Source organism: Octopus sinensis, linkage group LG30, assembly GCF_006345805.1.
Source record: "Octopus sinensis linkage group LG30, ASM634580v1, whole genome shotgun sequence".
Lineage (NCBI taxonomy): Eukaryota > Metazoa > Mollusca > Cephalopoda > Octopoda > Octopodidae > Octopus > Octopus sinensis.
In genome coordinates this window covers 6,542,228-6,559,066 of record NC_043026.1, presented here as the reverse complement: position 1 = coordinate 6,559,066, position 16,839 = coordinate 6,542,228, and the positions used below count along the sequence as shown (strand labels likewise).

General features: G+C 42.2%; 1 protein-coding gene across 2 annotated transcripts; it reads right to left on the bottom strand.

Moving 5' to 3' along the window:
- Positions 1 to 3,219: 3,219 nt before the first annotated feature.
- On the bottom strand, positions 3,220 to 15,139 carry LOC115226640 (armadillo repeat-containing protein 7). 2 transcript variants are annotated; one of them, XM_029797652.2, is made up of 7 exons: positions 14,866 to 15,137; positions 12,780 to 12,878; positions 10,074 to 10,142; positions 8,111 to 8,177; positions 6,183 to 6,254; positions 4,216 to 4,309; positions 3,220 to 3,739 (listed from the first exon to the last, which is right to left on the bottom strand). In XM_029797652.2, exons 1-7 carry the CDS (start codon positions 14,972 to 14,974, stop codon positions 3,677 to 3,679), a joined length of 573 nt encoding a protein of 190 aa, XP_029653512.1. In that variant the 5' UTR covers positions 14,975 to 15,137; the 3' UTR covers positions 3,220 to 3,676. The 2 variants fall into 2 exon arrangements, 1 of the variants encoding a protein (XP_029653512.1); XR_005004354.1 differs by having other exon boundaries at positions 3,677 to 3,792; positions 4,178 to 4,310; positions 14,866 to 15,139.
- Positions 15,140 to 16,839: the final 1,700 nt, after the last annotated feature.

Sequence of the window (16,839 nt, the reverse complement as noted above, 5' to 3'; positions counted from 1 at the left end):
TGGGATTTGAACCCAGAAGCAATACTACAAGGCGTTTAATTCAACACTAATTGATTGGTGCTCTTGCTTTTACTGATGGGGTTGAACCCAGATCCACGTGGTTGAGATGTGTGTGTGTATACATACATATACTTTTATATATGTGTGTGTATATATATATATATATGTGGCGGCGAGCTAGCAGAATTGTTAGCACGCTGGTCATAATGCTTAGTAGTATTTCGTCTGCCGTTACATTCTGAGTTCAAATTCCGCCGAGGTCGACTTTGCCTTTCATCCTTTCGGGGTCGATTAAATAAGTACCAGTTACGCACTGGGGTCAATGTAATTGACTTAATCCCTTTGTCTGTCCTTGTTTATCCACGTGGGCCATAAAGAAAAAAAAAATATATATATATATATATGTGTAGATATGACAGACTTCTTTCAGGTTCCATCAACCGAATCCATCTGTAGGGCTTTGGTCAGCCCAAGATTATAGAAGAAACTTGCTCAAGTGCCACGCAGTGGGACTGGACCTAGAACCATGTTTGAGATGCAAACCTCTTACCACACAGCCAGACCTACCCTATAGGGTTTTTTTAAATCTTTCAATGTAGAATATAAAGGGTCCATTACCCAGTTGACCCTTGTTTAAACAAAGTGCGAGGCAGGGGGACAGATACGCTGTCTTTCATACCACTTACCAAATTGTATTCTGCCCCGTCTCATTTTCTACCCACCCACCCCCAACTTCCCTATGACCCCTTATATTGCCATTGAGCCCTGTCAACTATCCTCACCTCTGGGTTGGTTAAATCTATTATTTGCAGGAAGAAAAATCCCATCACACTTGGCTATGTAGCCTGTCTGAGTGACACACAGACAACATTGTGGTTCTTCCTAGTTATATATATATATATATATATATATATATATATATATATATATATATATATTATATATATATATATATATATATATATATATATATATACACATATATATACATATATGTATATATATCAATAATAAAAGGGTAAAATCAATTAATTAATTAATTAATTAATTTTACAATTAGTGTTCAGTATGTAAAAAGACCATTTAAGGTATATCTAAAACATTACCTTATATAATTAGGGTTCACTAAAATAATTTACTTTACCACATACCAAACTTTTAGAAATAGCAGCTAAAAAATCTTAGATATTTCTACTACTATAAGAAATAGCTAAGATTTTTTTGGCTGCTATTTCTAAAAGTTCAGTGTGTGGTAAAGTAAATTATTTTACTGAACCCTAATTATATAACATATATTTATATATATCTTACCCCTGTATATAATAATAGCTGATAAAATATTTGTTGGTTGGTTGCTTGCTGTAGTCACACCTTACATTGTATAGAGACAGGAAGAGAGATATAGTGAGGGTTAACATAAGAGGTGTCAGATGATTGCACACTCTAGGCTTGGTGACAGACAATGAGTAAAAGAACATTCCTCTCCCACCACATACATACACACACACACACACATACAGTGAAAAAGAATTGCAGTGGTGGAGTAAATGAAATTTGTATTATGTAATTTTATTTTAAAAGTAATAAATATTTTGCGTTTTGAAAATCAGTTTTCATTTCATTTCATTATTTTGTATGAAGTCCCAAGAAATTTGATAAAAGTTGAACTTGTAATTGTGGTGTGTCTGCCGTATTTCTTGATGTTTGGCCATGCTGGCAAAAGGAAGCTGCCAGAATTACTCATTGCCATACAACGGAAACTGGAAGAAGCCCATTGTATATGTGTGTGTTTGTCCCCACACCTATTTCTTAACTACCCACAAGGGGCTAAACACAGAGAGGACAAACAAGGACAGACAAACAGATTAAGTTGATTATTTCGACCCCAGTGCGTAACTGGTACTTATTTAATCGACCCCGAAAATATGAAAGGCAAAGTCGACCTCGGCGGAATTTGAACTCAGAACGTAACGGCAGACGAAATACGGCTATGCATTTTGCCCGGTGTGCTAACGGTTCTGCCAGCTCGCCGCCTTTGTGTTTGTCCCCACACCATCGCTTGACAACCGATGTTGGTGTCTTTACGTCCCCATATCTTAGCGACTCGGCAAAAGAGACCGATAGAATAAAGTACTAAGCTTACAAAGAATGAGTCCTACATGGCCTTGCTTTTGCTTTTTGAGCCAATAAAAATTGAATTGAATTGGTTGCACCGCCTTTTGTTCGACAAAAGACGGTGCTCCAGCATGGCCACAGTCAAATGACTGAAACAAGTATATATATATATATATATCGTGAAGTATATTTGCCACTTAAATGTGGCTAACCCTTAAGGGTGGATGCTACTGTAGCTTGTAGCCCCAGGAGGACATCTCCTCCAGCTGGCTATAGACACACTTTCTGTGCCCTATCAGTATTTGCAAAGGGAAGCCATCCTTCCCATCTTCAACCTGGTATGATACACACGGACTCGAGTTTCTGGGTATTGACCCGTCATCAGCGTACAATGAGTCCAAGACTGGATATGTAAACAAGTGCCTGCCCAACAGTGATTGCATCATCCACACTCTCAACAATGCGCCCTTAAATATGGTTTCTGATTACAAATATCTTGGGTCATACATATCATCATCTGGAAAAGATTTTCTAACTAGAAAGGGTATGGCCTGGTCAGCCTGTAATGACATGCATAAGATCTGGTCATCAAATCTAAGTAGAGACTTCAAACTTGAAATCTTCAAAGCCACAGTCAAACCAATTCTACTATATGGCTCAGAAACCTGGACGTTATCAAAGAAGCTTGAGAGGCGGTTGGATGGAACCTACACTCGCCTCCTTATGGGAGCTCAAAATCTCTCGTGGAAGTGCCATCCAACCAAAATGCAAATATAAGGGAAACTACCACCTGTGTCATCTCTTGTGAAAGGTAGGAGAGTCCAGTTTGCTGGACATTGTTGTAGAGCTGAAAACAAGGTAATTTCTAGTCTTCTCCTCTGGAAGCCATCTACTTGCGATACCAGAGAGCGCACACTCTCCTACCCTGATGTAATCTCCAGGGATACAGGCATCCAGCAACAGGACCTCCGTAATGCCATGATGGACCGTGTGGTCTGGCGTAACATAGTAAATTCCATTGTCTCGACCACGGTCGAACAATGAATGAATGATGCGTGAGTTTGCGTGTGTGTGTATATATATATACACATATATATACTTACCTATACATGTGCCTGTCCCCCACCGCCACTTGACAACTGGTGTTGGTTTGTTTACATCCCCATAGCTTAGCATACAGCAATGCTTTCACCTACATAGATATACATGTATGTGTTTTTGAAAAGCTTCTTTTAGTTTCCACTTTCCAAATCTGTTCACAAAACTTTACTCAGCCTGTGGCTACAGTCGAAGACACTTGCTCGAGGCGTTGCACAAAGGGATTGCACTTGAATGCAGCAGTGCTTAACCTGAAGTATTTTTGCAAAACACTCCTGTGCATTCTGAGTTCAAATCCAGCCAGGGTCAACACTCTGCCTTTCTTCCTTCTGGAGGTGACGTGCCAATAAATCAAAATACCAGTTAACTACTGGGGGACGGTCGATATATTCAGCTGCTTCATCTCACCAGAATTTCTGAGCCTCTAGCTTTTGTCGGATTTGGTTTTAAGTCGTCAGCGTCATCAATGGTTTGCGACAGAGGCTTGGTCTTCGGATTTCACCTTATCTTCTTTGTTGAAATAATCCTGGAGGAACAAAAGAAATAATAATAATAATAATGATTTCAAATTTTGCCACAAGGGTAGCAATTTTGGGGGAGGCGATAAGTCTTTTTTATCGACCCCAGTATTTCATATTTCACTGGTACTTAATTTATCGATCCTGAAAGGATGAAAAGCAGAGCTGACCTCGGTGAAATTTGAAACGTCCAACCCATGCCAGCATGGATAACGGAAGTTAAATGATGACGATGACGATGAAATGCAAGAATAATCCAAAGTCAGCATCACTATTATCATCAACACCACCCCACCCCCACTACCAACACCACCACACCCACCACCACTCTAATACAGGTGTAATATTAATAATTTACACTTCTTTTCACCTTTTACTCGTTTCAGTCAGCAGACCGTGTCCATGCTGGAGCACCACCTTGCAGGGTTTTTACTAATAAAGGTACATATATAATAGTGTAGAAAGATAGAAAATGGTCGTTTACCTCGATGAATATGGTAGCTAAGTTTTTAATGCGTGCGTTAGGGTTTCCCGACCAGTCTATGATTCGTTTTGTGAAATCCTCCGTCAGAATAGCTGGCAAAAAACAAAAAAAAAAGACAATAAAATTAGTGGTTCACAGGTGGTGGTCCAGCATGGTTTTAATCATCATGGGTTTAAAAGCTAAAAAAACTAAATGATAGCCGGGGGGGGGGGTGAAGATACTCTTTTACTTGTTTCAGTCATTTGACTGCGGCCATGCTGGAGCACCGCCTTTTAATCGAGCAAATCGACCCCGGGACTTATTCTTTTGTAAGCCCAGTACTTATTCTATCGGTCTCTTTTGCCGAACCGCTAAGTAACGGGGACATAAACACACCAGCATCGGTTGTCAAGCAATGCTAGGGGGACAAACACACACATGCATACATATCTATATACATATATACGACGGGCTTCTTTCAGTTTCCGTCTACCAAATCCACTCACAAGGTTTTGGTCGGCTCGAGGCTATAGTAGAAGACACTTGCCCAAGGTGCCACGCAGTGGGACTGAACCTGGAACCATGTGGTTGGTAAACAAGCTACTTACCATACAGCCACTCCTGCGCCTATTATATATATATAAAAATCAAATCAAATCAAAACAAATCAAAATAGATGAACATAAATGGAATTTGTATCTTGTGGTACCAGTGCCGGTGGCACACAAGAAAATCATCCGAACGTGGCCGTAGCCAGTACCGCATAGACTGGCCTCCGTGCTTTGGGGACGTAACAAACACCATCCGATCGTGGCCGTCCGCCAGCCTCATCTGGCACCTGTGTCGTGGCACATAAAAACACCATCCGAGCGTGGCCGTCTGCCAGCCTCGTCTGGCACCTGCCAGCCTCATCTGGCACCTGTGTCGGTGGCACATAAAAACACCATCCGAGCGTGGCCGTCTGCCAGCCTCGTCTGGCACCTGTGTCGGTGGCACATAAAAACACCATCCGAGCGTGGCCGTTCGCCAGCCTCGTCTGGCACCTGTGTCGGTGGCACATAAAATCACCCACTACACTCTCGGAGTGGTTGGCGTTAGGAAGGGCATCCAGCTGTAGAAACACTGCCAGATCTGACTGGCCTGGTGCAGCCTTCGGGCTCCCCAGACCCCAGTTGAACCGTCCAACCCATGCTAGCATGGAAAACGGACGCTAAATGATGATGATGATGATGATGATGAAATGCATATAGTCTCTTTTTGACGTCTGTGTTGCATTGTGTTAACATTTTAACAAAAATCTACTTAAATTGGTACAGGTGTGGCTGTGTGGTAAGATGATTGCTTACCAACCACATGGTTCCGGGTTCAGTCCCACTGTGTGACACCTTGGGCAAGTGCCTTCTGCTATAGCTTCAGGCTGACCAAAAGCCTTGTGAGCGGATTTGGTAGACGGAAACTGAAAGAAGCCCATAGTGTGTGTATGTATGTATGTGTGTATATATATATATATATATATATATATATATATATATATATAATATATAGGCGCAGGAGTGTCTGTGTGGTAAGTAGTTCCGGGTTCAGTCCCACTGCGTGGCATCTTGGGCAAGTGTCTTCTGCTATAGCCCCGGGTCGACCAATGCCTTGTGAGTGGATTTGGTAGATGGAAACTGAAAGAAGCCCGTCGTATATATGTATGTGTGTGTGTGTGTTTGTGTGTCTGTGTTTGTCCCCCTAGCATTGCTTGACAACCGATGCTGGTGTGTTTATGTCCCCGTCACTTAGCGGTTCAGCAAAAGAGACCGATAGAATAAGTACTGGGCTTACAAAGAATAAGTCCCGGGGTCGATTTGCTCGACTAAAGGCGGTGCTCCAGCATGGCCGCAGTCAAATGACTGAAACAAGTAAGAGAGTAAAAGAGAGTATATATATATATTATATATATATATGTATGTATGTATGTGTGTGTGTATGTAAATATTCTTACCTTTTTGGAACCTGGGGTTATGAGGAACATCAGACATGTCAAGGCTGATATTAATGTTTCTTCATTAGCACCACTGAAAGATAAGAGTTAATTAAATGAATACATAAATATGCACAATAAATTGGTTTTACATCCTCATTCTTGATCACTCTCTCTCTGAAAATAACGAGAGATATTCAGCAACAGTACTTTGAGTAAAGATTGTTTGCCAAGATAACGTGGCAGTCCTGGTTTAGGACGAATGTTGCTGTAATTTATCCCCAGGAGACATTGTCTCCAGCTGGCCATACGACACAATCTGTGTCCTTATATTTTCAAACAAGGGAACCTAGCACCCCAACTCAGCTCAAAACAATATCTGTGTATCATGATTTCTGGGTTATTTCCCTTCATCAGCACAGAATAATTGTTTGGCTAGAGGTGCCGCTGCCAAATTCCTGTTCGAAATATAGAGTTTTCAAAGTGACAACTAGTCACTGATTTATAAATTAGAAAATTACTATTTCTCTCTCTCTGGTTGGGTAAACATGTACCTCCCCTACAGCAAGACACCCATTTCTGCCTCTCTGTCACACTCTAACCTTTCATCATCTGACACAAGATCACCTCCTCCAATGCCCCATCCCCTCTCAAAGGCTCTTTGTAATCAACTGTCCCCCTCCAAATTTCAGGCCTTGTGCCTATAATAGAAAAGATTGAGCTGGCAGAAACGTTAGCACGCCGGACGAAATGCTTTGCAGTATTTCGTCCGCCACTGCGTTCTAAGTTCAAATTCCGCCGAGGTCGACTTTGCCTTTCATCCTTTCGGGTTCGATAAATTAAGTACCAGTTACGCACTGGTGTCAATGTAATTGACTTAATCCCTTTGTCTGTCCTTGTTTGTCCCCTGTGGACAATAAAGAAATATATTATTATTATTATTATAGAAGGTGGCAAGCTGCCAGAATCGTTAGCACGCTGGGTGAAAGCTTAACGGTATTTCGTATGTCATTTCGTTCTGAGTTCAAATTCCACAGAGGTCGATTAAATAATTACCAGTTATGCACTAATGAACCAGATGACAGCGTTGAGGTCCAATGTCAGCTTTGGCAAGGTTTCAATTCCACACTCTTGGGGCTAATTTTGAGCATGAATAAAGTTGTGGGCCTTCCTGAAGTTCTTATTATCATCATTGAAAACATTCACTTTTTCCCAGGTTTTAAATGAGTCAGATAGAAATAGTGATCTCCTCTATGAGGTCCAGCATCCTGAGATCAGTTCTCACTACTTCAATCCATTTAGAAAGCAAAAGATGCCACCCAAACCCTCTCTCTCTCTCTCACCTGAAATAACACCTGGAACATCAAAAGGGGTGGCCATATTCCAAAAAAAAAAAAGGAAAAAAATCAAAAGCAGACATCCGGTTCCAAAATGTAATTCTGCACCAACGCAAAAGACATTGCTGCACACACATTCAGGAATGCAGAGATGCACCTGAAGACAAACCTGGTGATTGATATGAATAATATGAATAATAGGCGCAGGAGTGGTTGTGTGGTAAGTAGCTTCAGTCCCACTGCGTGGCATCTTGGGCAAGTGCCTTCTGCTATAACCTCGGGCCGACCAATGCCTTGTGAGTGGATTTGGTAGACGAAAACTGAAAGAAGCCTGTCGTATATATATATATATGTATATATGTATATATATGTGTATGTGTGTGTGTTTGTGTGTCTGTGTTTGTCCCCTAGCATTGCTTGACAACCGATGCTGGTGTGTTTATGTCCCCATTACTTAGCGGTTCAGCAAAAGAGACCGATAGGATAAGTACTGGGCTTACAAAGGAATAAGTCGCGGGGTCGAGTTGCTCGACTAAAGGCGGTGCTCCAGCATGGCCGCAGTCAAATGACTGAAACAAGTAAAAGAGTACAAGAGTAATGATTAATGACTCACCTGAGGCAGTGCTTTTTCACAAGATTCACACCGTCGTTTTTGATAATAAACTCCTTGTTTTTCTCATCTGAAATGAGATATAAATTTCTTTAAACCCTTATCATTTAAGTAGAAATTAAGCAAATTAAATGCTTGGGCCGTTCACTCTACGACGCGAATTCCTTGACTTGCTTTAATTATCTCCCCTATAAAGGCAAATACTGATTATCTCCCCTGTAATGGTAACTTCTGCTGGAATTCCTACCAGGAATGGGAAAATTTCCATAAGGGAAGAAGAAAGAGAAAAAGATGGGATTGGGGAGCGGTCTTCTTTTTTTCTTTTAGTTGTTGTGTTCACTGAACTGCGGCCATGTTGTAGCACTACCTACAAAGGTTTAACATACATGCGGGTGTAAATATACACATGTATGTACATGCGTTTACTCTTTACTCTTTTACTTGTTTCAGTCATTTGACTGCGGCCATGCTGGAGCACCGCCTTCAGTCGACCAAATCGACCCCGGGACTTATTCTTTTTGTAAGCCCAGTACTTATTCTATCGGTCGGTTTTGCCGAACCGCTAAGTGACGGGGACATAAACACACCAGCATCGGTTGTCAAGCAATGCTAGGGGGGACAAACACACACACACATACATATATATATATACATATATACGACGGGCTTCTTTCAGTTTCCGGCTACCAAATCCACTCACAAGGCTTTGGTCGGCCTGAGGCTATTGTAGAAGACACTCGCCCAAGATGCCATGCAGTGGGACTGAACCCGGAACCATGTGGTTGGTAAACAAGCTAGTTACCACACAGCCACTCCTGCGCCCGAACATTTATTCAGTTTTATTTCATGGTTTCTTGCCAATAGAGAAGGAACCGGTTTCTAACCTAGATCCAAGGCTCCTTCATTGGAATTTCAATATCTGGATATTTTTGTTTGTTTGTATGTGTGCAGATTTGTATGTTTTGCTTTATGTACGTCTTCTCATGCATATAGCTACATATCTAGACATATATATATATTCAGATATATTTAAATGCTAAACTTCTGGAAAGTTTTACAGATTTTTACAGTTCCGCTGATGGATTGGATCTGTAGTCTTTGAATTAGCTTTCTCCTTTCTGGTTGTGAGAAGCCTAATATCTCAAGATTGGTGTTTAGGCAGTGTGTTACATATCCCAGGGCCCCAATAATTACAGGTATAAACTTGAACTTGTAATCTGGATAGAGTAACTACAGATTTCTAAATAGTTCAGCATAGGTATTTTCTTTTTCACTGATCTTCGTATGTATTTATGTATGTGTGTGTGTGTAGGCACATATTGTGTGTGTGTGTGACTATTTGATGTATGTCAGTCTTTGGAATGCAGCCATGCTGGGACAAGGGGTTTTTTTGGGTCAAATTAACTGCTCCCAGTATTTGTCCGTTTGGTCAAACTTTTCAATCATGGGGAATGTAAACAAACCAATACTGGTAATCAAGTGGTTTGGCCAAACACAGAAACAAAGACACACGTATATCAATTTATGACAGGTTTCTTTCAGTTTCCAGCAACCAAATTCACTTTAGAAGGCACTGGTTGGACCACCAGTATAATAGAATGTGCCATGCTGGTACCACATAAAAAATCCCCAGGACACCCATGCCGGTGACATGTTGAAGGCACCCGTTCTGGTGCCATGCAAAAGGCACCGAGTCCTCTCTGTAAAGTGGTTGGCATTAGGAAGGGCATTAGTATTAGAACTCCGTTTGTAAGGGATTATGATACTATCAATGTACAAGAAACTCCCATATTTTTTTAACCTAATTTTAGACAAAAAAGGGTTCCTTTTAAACACGTTAAAATATGGTAACTCTCGAGAACAATATGAGTGAAGCAAAGCCTTGACAGTAGTGCTCCAGTATGGCCGGTCCGTCTGTAATGTGCACAAGAATGAAAGCATGAACCACCTGAATAAGAAGACTTACCTAAACAGCAATTGCATAATCCTGCGATGGAGAATTCTACCATTTTCTCATCGTTGTCTTCTAATGAATCTGCAACAACAACAAAAACAATAACTGTGTCGTTAAACATTTAATGAAATGGGGACTTCACCAGCAGCAGAAGCAGCAGCATCGTTGTCAATAGCAATGACAGTCATCATCATCATCATCATCATCATCATTGTCGTCCTTACTGACATCACCACCACTGGATGGAAGCACTCCGTCGGTTACGACGACGAGGGTTCCAGTTGATCCGAATCAACGGAACAGCCTGCTCGTGAAATTAACGTGCAAGTGGCTGAGCACTCCACAGACACGTGTACCCTTTACGTAGTTCTCGGGGATATTCAGCATGACACAGAGAGTGACAAGGCCGGCCCTTTGAAATACAGGTACAACAGAAACAGGAAGTAAGAGTGAGAGAAAGTTGTGGTGAAAGAGTACAGCAGGGATCACCACCATCCCTGCCGGAGCCTCGTGGAGCTTTAGGTGTTTTCGCTCAGTAAACACTCACAACGCCCGGTCTGGGAATCAAAACCGCGATCCTACGACCGCGAGTCCGCTGCCCTAACCACTGAGCCGTTGCGCCTCCACATCACCACCACCAGCACAACCATTGTCACCACCATTAACCGTCCAAGAATTTGGACCTGGAGATCTTCCAGGGTCACCTCCCAGTGGTATCGGGCGTCAACGAAGAGCCCTCGACTACAACAAGACGACCAAAGTTTTTTTTTCCAATGTCTGGGGTCTCCCGCCCCTAAGCCCTAGACCATCACCTAATCACCCTTACCCGTCTTGTTGCTTAACAACAACAACAGCCACCACCCTCCTCATAACCTTATGGCTGAGAGGTAAACTTAACCACACAGTTATGGTGGCACGTAAAAAGCACCATCTGAACGGGATTGATGCCAGTGCCGCATGACTGACTCCTGTGGCACATAAAAAGCAGCATCCAAACGTAATCGATGCCAGCCCCCACCAACTGGCTCCCATGCCTGTGACAGGTAGAAAGCACCCGCTACGCTCTCTGAGTGGTTGGCATTTAGGAAAGGCATCCAGCTGTAGAAACTCTGCCAGATCAAGATTGGAGCCTGGTGCAGTCTTCTGGCTTTGCCAGTCTTCAGTCAAACCGTCTAACCCATGCCAGCATGGAAAGTGGACGTTAAATGATGATGATGATGGTGATGACAAGAATGACAATGACGATGATGATAATGATGGTGATGATGAGAACAGCAATGACAACAACAATGATGATGATGATGATGATGTAACCATGGTAAAGTGAATGTTAAAATGATAGTGGTGGTGGTGTGGAGGTGGAGGAGGATGGTGATGATAATGGTGATGATGGTGGTGGCAGTGACGATGACGATGATGATGATGATGTAGACGGCCCAGATTACAGCAGTGACTCTTAAGAACAAACAGAACAATGCCAATGTTGTTCTCACACACAACCTTGACCTGACCTGATCCTCTGAAATCTGAGTTATCTTGGCCTAACCCAGATCTAACATAACACACCTGCTGTTACACACACACACACACACATCCGAAACCATACTATTTGAAAGGACAACGTCTTGTCACATCACACACACACACACATGTTCTGTGTGTATCATCTTCAGTATTTATTTACATTATTTAGATTTGACGGATATTTGTCCTCATCTTGTTTGTTGTTAACACAACGTTTCGGCTGATATACCCTCCAGCCTTCATCAGGTGTCTTGGGGAAATTTCGAACCTGGGTTCTCATTCCTAAGGTATTTTTCGATATATAAATACATATATATATATATATATATATATATAAAATAATATGTTACATTACTCATAGTCAAGATAAAACTCTGAGTTTCAGATGCCGAAGTGGGAATCCACAACACCATCTCTTCGGTTATCTGGCTATTATAGCCAGATAACCGAAGAGATGGTGTTGTGGATTCCCACTTCGGCATCTGAAACTCAGAGTTTTATCTTGACTATTGAGTATTTGTAACATATTATTTTACAGATAAATTTCCTCTATTTACATAATATTGAGGTCTCTTTCTTTCTTTTGTTATCTTACTGTATTACCAATATATATATATATATATATAAAATAGGCATGGCTGTGTGATAAGAAGCTTGCTTCACAACCACATGGTTCTGGGTTCAATCCACTGTGTTGGTCAAACCATCCAACTCAATGAACAATGGACATTAAATGATAATGATGCTGATGGGAAGGTGTTTGACCTTGTGGTTAAGGTGTTGCACTGACAATCTAGCAACCGTGAGTTCAATTCCTGGACCAGGCAGCACATTGCATACTTGAGCAAGATACTTCCTTTCCCATTACAGCAGTCCACTCAGCCGTAAAAGGGTAAATTCATAGTGGATTTCCGTACAAGGAAGACCCATCAAGCCAAGTAAAACCACAGTCGTGGCAGATGCCAGTGTCCTGCAAATGGCACCCATGCCAGTGGCATGTAAGAGCACCCATTACACTCTCAAAGTGGGTGGCGTTAGGAAGGGCATCTAGCTGTAGAAAACCATGCCAAATCAGACTGGAGTCTGGTGCAACCTTCCATCTTGCCAGCTCTGGTGAAACCATCCAACCCATGCTAGCATGGAAAACGGACGTTAAACGATGATGATGATGATGATGAAGAAATTTCTACTTACCAAGAAACAAATCCAAGATATTGAGTTGGCGAAAGAAACCATAGTTTAGGGGGTCGTAGCCAAAATTAGCGAGGTTGGCAAGAATTTCTTTCTTAGCATCTGAAAAGAGATATTTCAGGCATGACTCATTGCATTTTAAGGATTTTAAGGGTTCAACAGGGTTTCAGGGTCCACATGGATTTTTGGGGAATCTTTAGATTTTGAGGGTGTCAGTGGATTTTAGGGGTGCATTGGTGTACACAAGAAAACCCGCCCAACACTATAGAGTTTATATCCTAAAACCAAGGTACCATGTAAAAAGCACTGGTGACTGTGCCACAGAAAAAGTACTTGGCGATCCTTCGGTGTTGGTATATATAAATAATAATTTTACGGAAAGTGACGATCTTCTTCAAATGTAAACAAATACACGTGACGTAAGTGGAACTCATATCGAAAGAATGCCTGGCGATCCTTCGGTGTTGGTATGATTAAAGTGAAAATGAAAATCGGCAATTTCCGTAAAAAATTACTTCCTAAATTTTATACGTACGTACATGCACATAAACAGATATATACATATACTATTTGAAAAATCTATCAACACAATAGCACTTTACATCCTCGGAAACGTATCACTACAAAACCATATTTTTAAAAAAAATACACTGCCTGGAAAGATATGAGGCCGCGGGGTCCCAAACTGTAGTTATGCCCTTTGCGTATTTGATTGATGTTTCTAACACGTTGGGCGGTAAAATTTATAACACACACGTACACAACTACGCATACGTGAAACACATACAAATACACACACAGAGTGTAACACACAGGGAAACACACACGTAAATATGTAGTCAACATTACTGTTCAAGTGTGTGTGTAATGTGTTAATGTTTATGTACGTGCTTGGGCGAACAAAGAATACGTATTTCTTTACTACCCACAAGGGGCTAAACACAGAGGGGACAAACAAGGACAGACAAACGGATTAAGTCGATCATATCGACCCCAGTGCGTAACTGGTACTTATTTAATCGACCCCGAAAGGATGAAAGGCAAAGTCGACCTCGTCGGAATTTGAACTCAGAACGTAGCGGCAGACGAAATACCTCTAAGCATTTCGCCAGGCGCGCTAACGATTCTGCCAGCTCGCCGCCTTTGGGATACAAACATAGACAGAAAGACACACGCTCACAGATATACATGCATATATGGTGGGCTTCTTTCAGTCTCCATCTACCAAATCCACTCACAAGAATACGGGTACTACTTAAGAAGAGTGGTCCCGGTGCGCGCACTCGCGCTAGCTAGTCGTGACTAGTCGATCCTACAACGACTACCTAGCAGAGTAAATAAAACACAAAATAAATATTTTACACAAAGTAGAGTAAATAAAACACAAAAAACACAAAGTAAAGATCGACTAGTCATGACTAGCTGGCGCGGATGCACGAGTACGCGCACTGGGACCACTGTTCTCAAGTAGTACCAAAATACGTACACCCGGTGGTTAGGGTTAGGGCCTTAGTTTAGGGTTTTTGTTACGCCGAAAACCCGGTGGTGTGCGTATTCTTTACCTCTGACTCTGTGTGTGTGTGATGTGTTTATGTTTGTGTATGTGTATTACACTTTACTCTCTTTTACTTGTTTCAGTCATTTGACTGCGGCCACGCTGGAGCACCGCCTTTAGCCGAGCAAATCGACCCCGGGACTTATTCTATCGGTCTCTTTACGGGGACGTAAACACACCAGCAATGTGTTGTCAAGCAATGTTAGGGGGACAAACACAGACACACATACATATATATATATATATATATATATATACATATATACGACGGGCTTCTTTCAGTTTCCGTCTACCAAATCCACTCACAAGGATTTGGTCGGCCCGGGTCTATAGCAGAAGACACTTGCCCAAGGTGCCACGCAGTGGGACTGAACCCGGAACCATATGGTTGGTAAGCAAGCTACTTACCACACAGCCACTCCTGCGCCTATAATGTGGGTACGTGTGGGTTAATGTGTTAATGTTTGTGTATGTGTGTGTCAGTGTGGGGCGCGTGTAATGTGTTGGAGTCTGTGTTGTGGATGTTGTTGCTACCGTCGGATGTTGTCTCTTCGAACTCTGTCACCAACGACTGCAGATAACTGAGACGACCAACGCCATATTCACCCGTTTTCTTCCTCAAATATTCCTCCGAACTAAACATCGCGGCTTGAAATAAACGATAGGGAGAAAGACAGACCGAAGAAGCGATGGATGAAGGAATAAAATTACAGAGGAAGAGAGACGGAGGGAAGGAATGACTGGAGGAAGTCCTGACGAACACATGCGTGCGAAACAGTCTTAATGGCGGAAGAGAGTTCCGGTTTAGCAGTTGTTTATTTCGATGGTTCATCAAAGTATGGAAGCATCGAAGGGAAACAATGTCTTTTGTATCGCTTAATATACGGTGCCGAACGGATTATCTGGCTTGCAAAACTCCAGGAATACTGTGCAATATCGTGCAATAATGCTGTGCACCGTGTTGAGTAAACAGACTCTGTTTTTGAAGTTGGGAGCTGGCAGAAACGTTAGCACGCCGGGCGAAGTGCGTAGCAGTATTTCGCCTGCCGTTACGTTCTGAGTTCAAATTCCGCCGAGGTCGACTTTGCCTTTCATCCTTTCGAGGTCGATAAATTAAGTACCAGTTACGCACTGAGGTCGATGTAATCGACTTAATCCCTTTGTCTGTCCTTGTTTGTCCCCTCTGTGTTTAGCCCCTTGTGGGTAATAAAGAAATAGAAATAGGTATTTCGTCTGCCGTTACGTTCAGAGTTCAAATTCCGCCGAGGTCGACTTTGCCTTTCATCCTTTCAGGGTCAATAAATTAAGTACCAGTTACGCACTGGGGTCGATGTAATCGACTTAATCCCTTTGTCTGTCCTTGTTTGTCCTCTCTGTGTTTAGCCCCTTGTGGGTAGTAAAGAAATAGGCATTTCGTCTGCTACTATGTTCTGAGGTCGACTTTGCCTTTCATCCTTTCACAGTCAATTGAATAAGCCCCAGTTAAGCACTGGGGTCGATATAATCGACTGAATCCCTTTGTCTGTCCTTGTCTGTCCCCTCTATGTTTAGCCTCTTGCGGGCAATAAAGAAATATATAATATATATGATGGGCTTCTTTCAGTTTCCATCTATCAAATCCACTCCTATGGCTTTGGTCAGCCCGAGGCAATAGCAGAAGACACTTGCCCAAGGTGTCACAGTGGGACTGAACCCAGAACCATGTGGTTGGGAAAGCAAGCTTCTTACCACATAATCATGCTGTGAAGTTTCCTATAACACTTTTGCTAGTTCATATGTCTTTATCTTTGAGTTTCTTGTAGTGTCCAGTTAAGAAGGCCTCTTCCACTATAGCCTCGGGCCGACCAAAGCCTTGTGAGTGGATCTGGTAGACGGAAACTGAAAGAAGCCCGTCGTATATATGTATATATATATATGTGTGTGTGTATGTTTGTGTGTCTGTGTTTGTCCCCCAAGCATTGCTTGACAACCGATGCTGGTGTGTTTATGTCCCCGTTACTTAGCGGTTCGGCAAAAGAGACCCATAGAATAAGTACTGGGCTTACAAAAGAATAAGTTCCGGGGTCGAGTTGCTCGACTAAAGGCGGTGCTCCAGCATGGCCGCAGTCAACTGACTGAAACAAGTGGAAGAGTATGTGGGTAATGAGGACATCCACAGCAATGATGTGGTGCACAAAATGCTTGTTGTAAAGCAGAGAGCTCAGACCACCATATCTGTGTGTGCATGCATGCGCATGCCTGTGTGTGTGTATGTATGTATGTCATCATCATCATCATCATCATCATCATCATTTTGGTTGAGTCACTGTGTTGCTAGTCTCAGGTTTCACCTGTATGTTCACAAGGTCATCAAGAAAGTCCTTGTACGTTCCTGTCGGCCTCGCAAACATACAGGTGAAACATGAGTGACAAGAGAAAATATAAAACAGGCACAGGTGTGGCTGTGTGGTAAGTAGCTTGCTTACGAACCACATGGTTCCAGGTTCAGTTCCACTGCGTGACACCTTA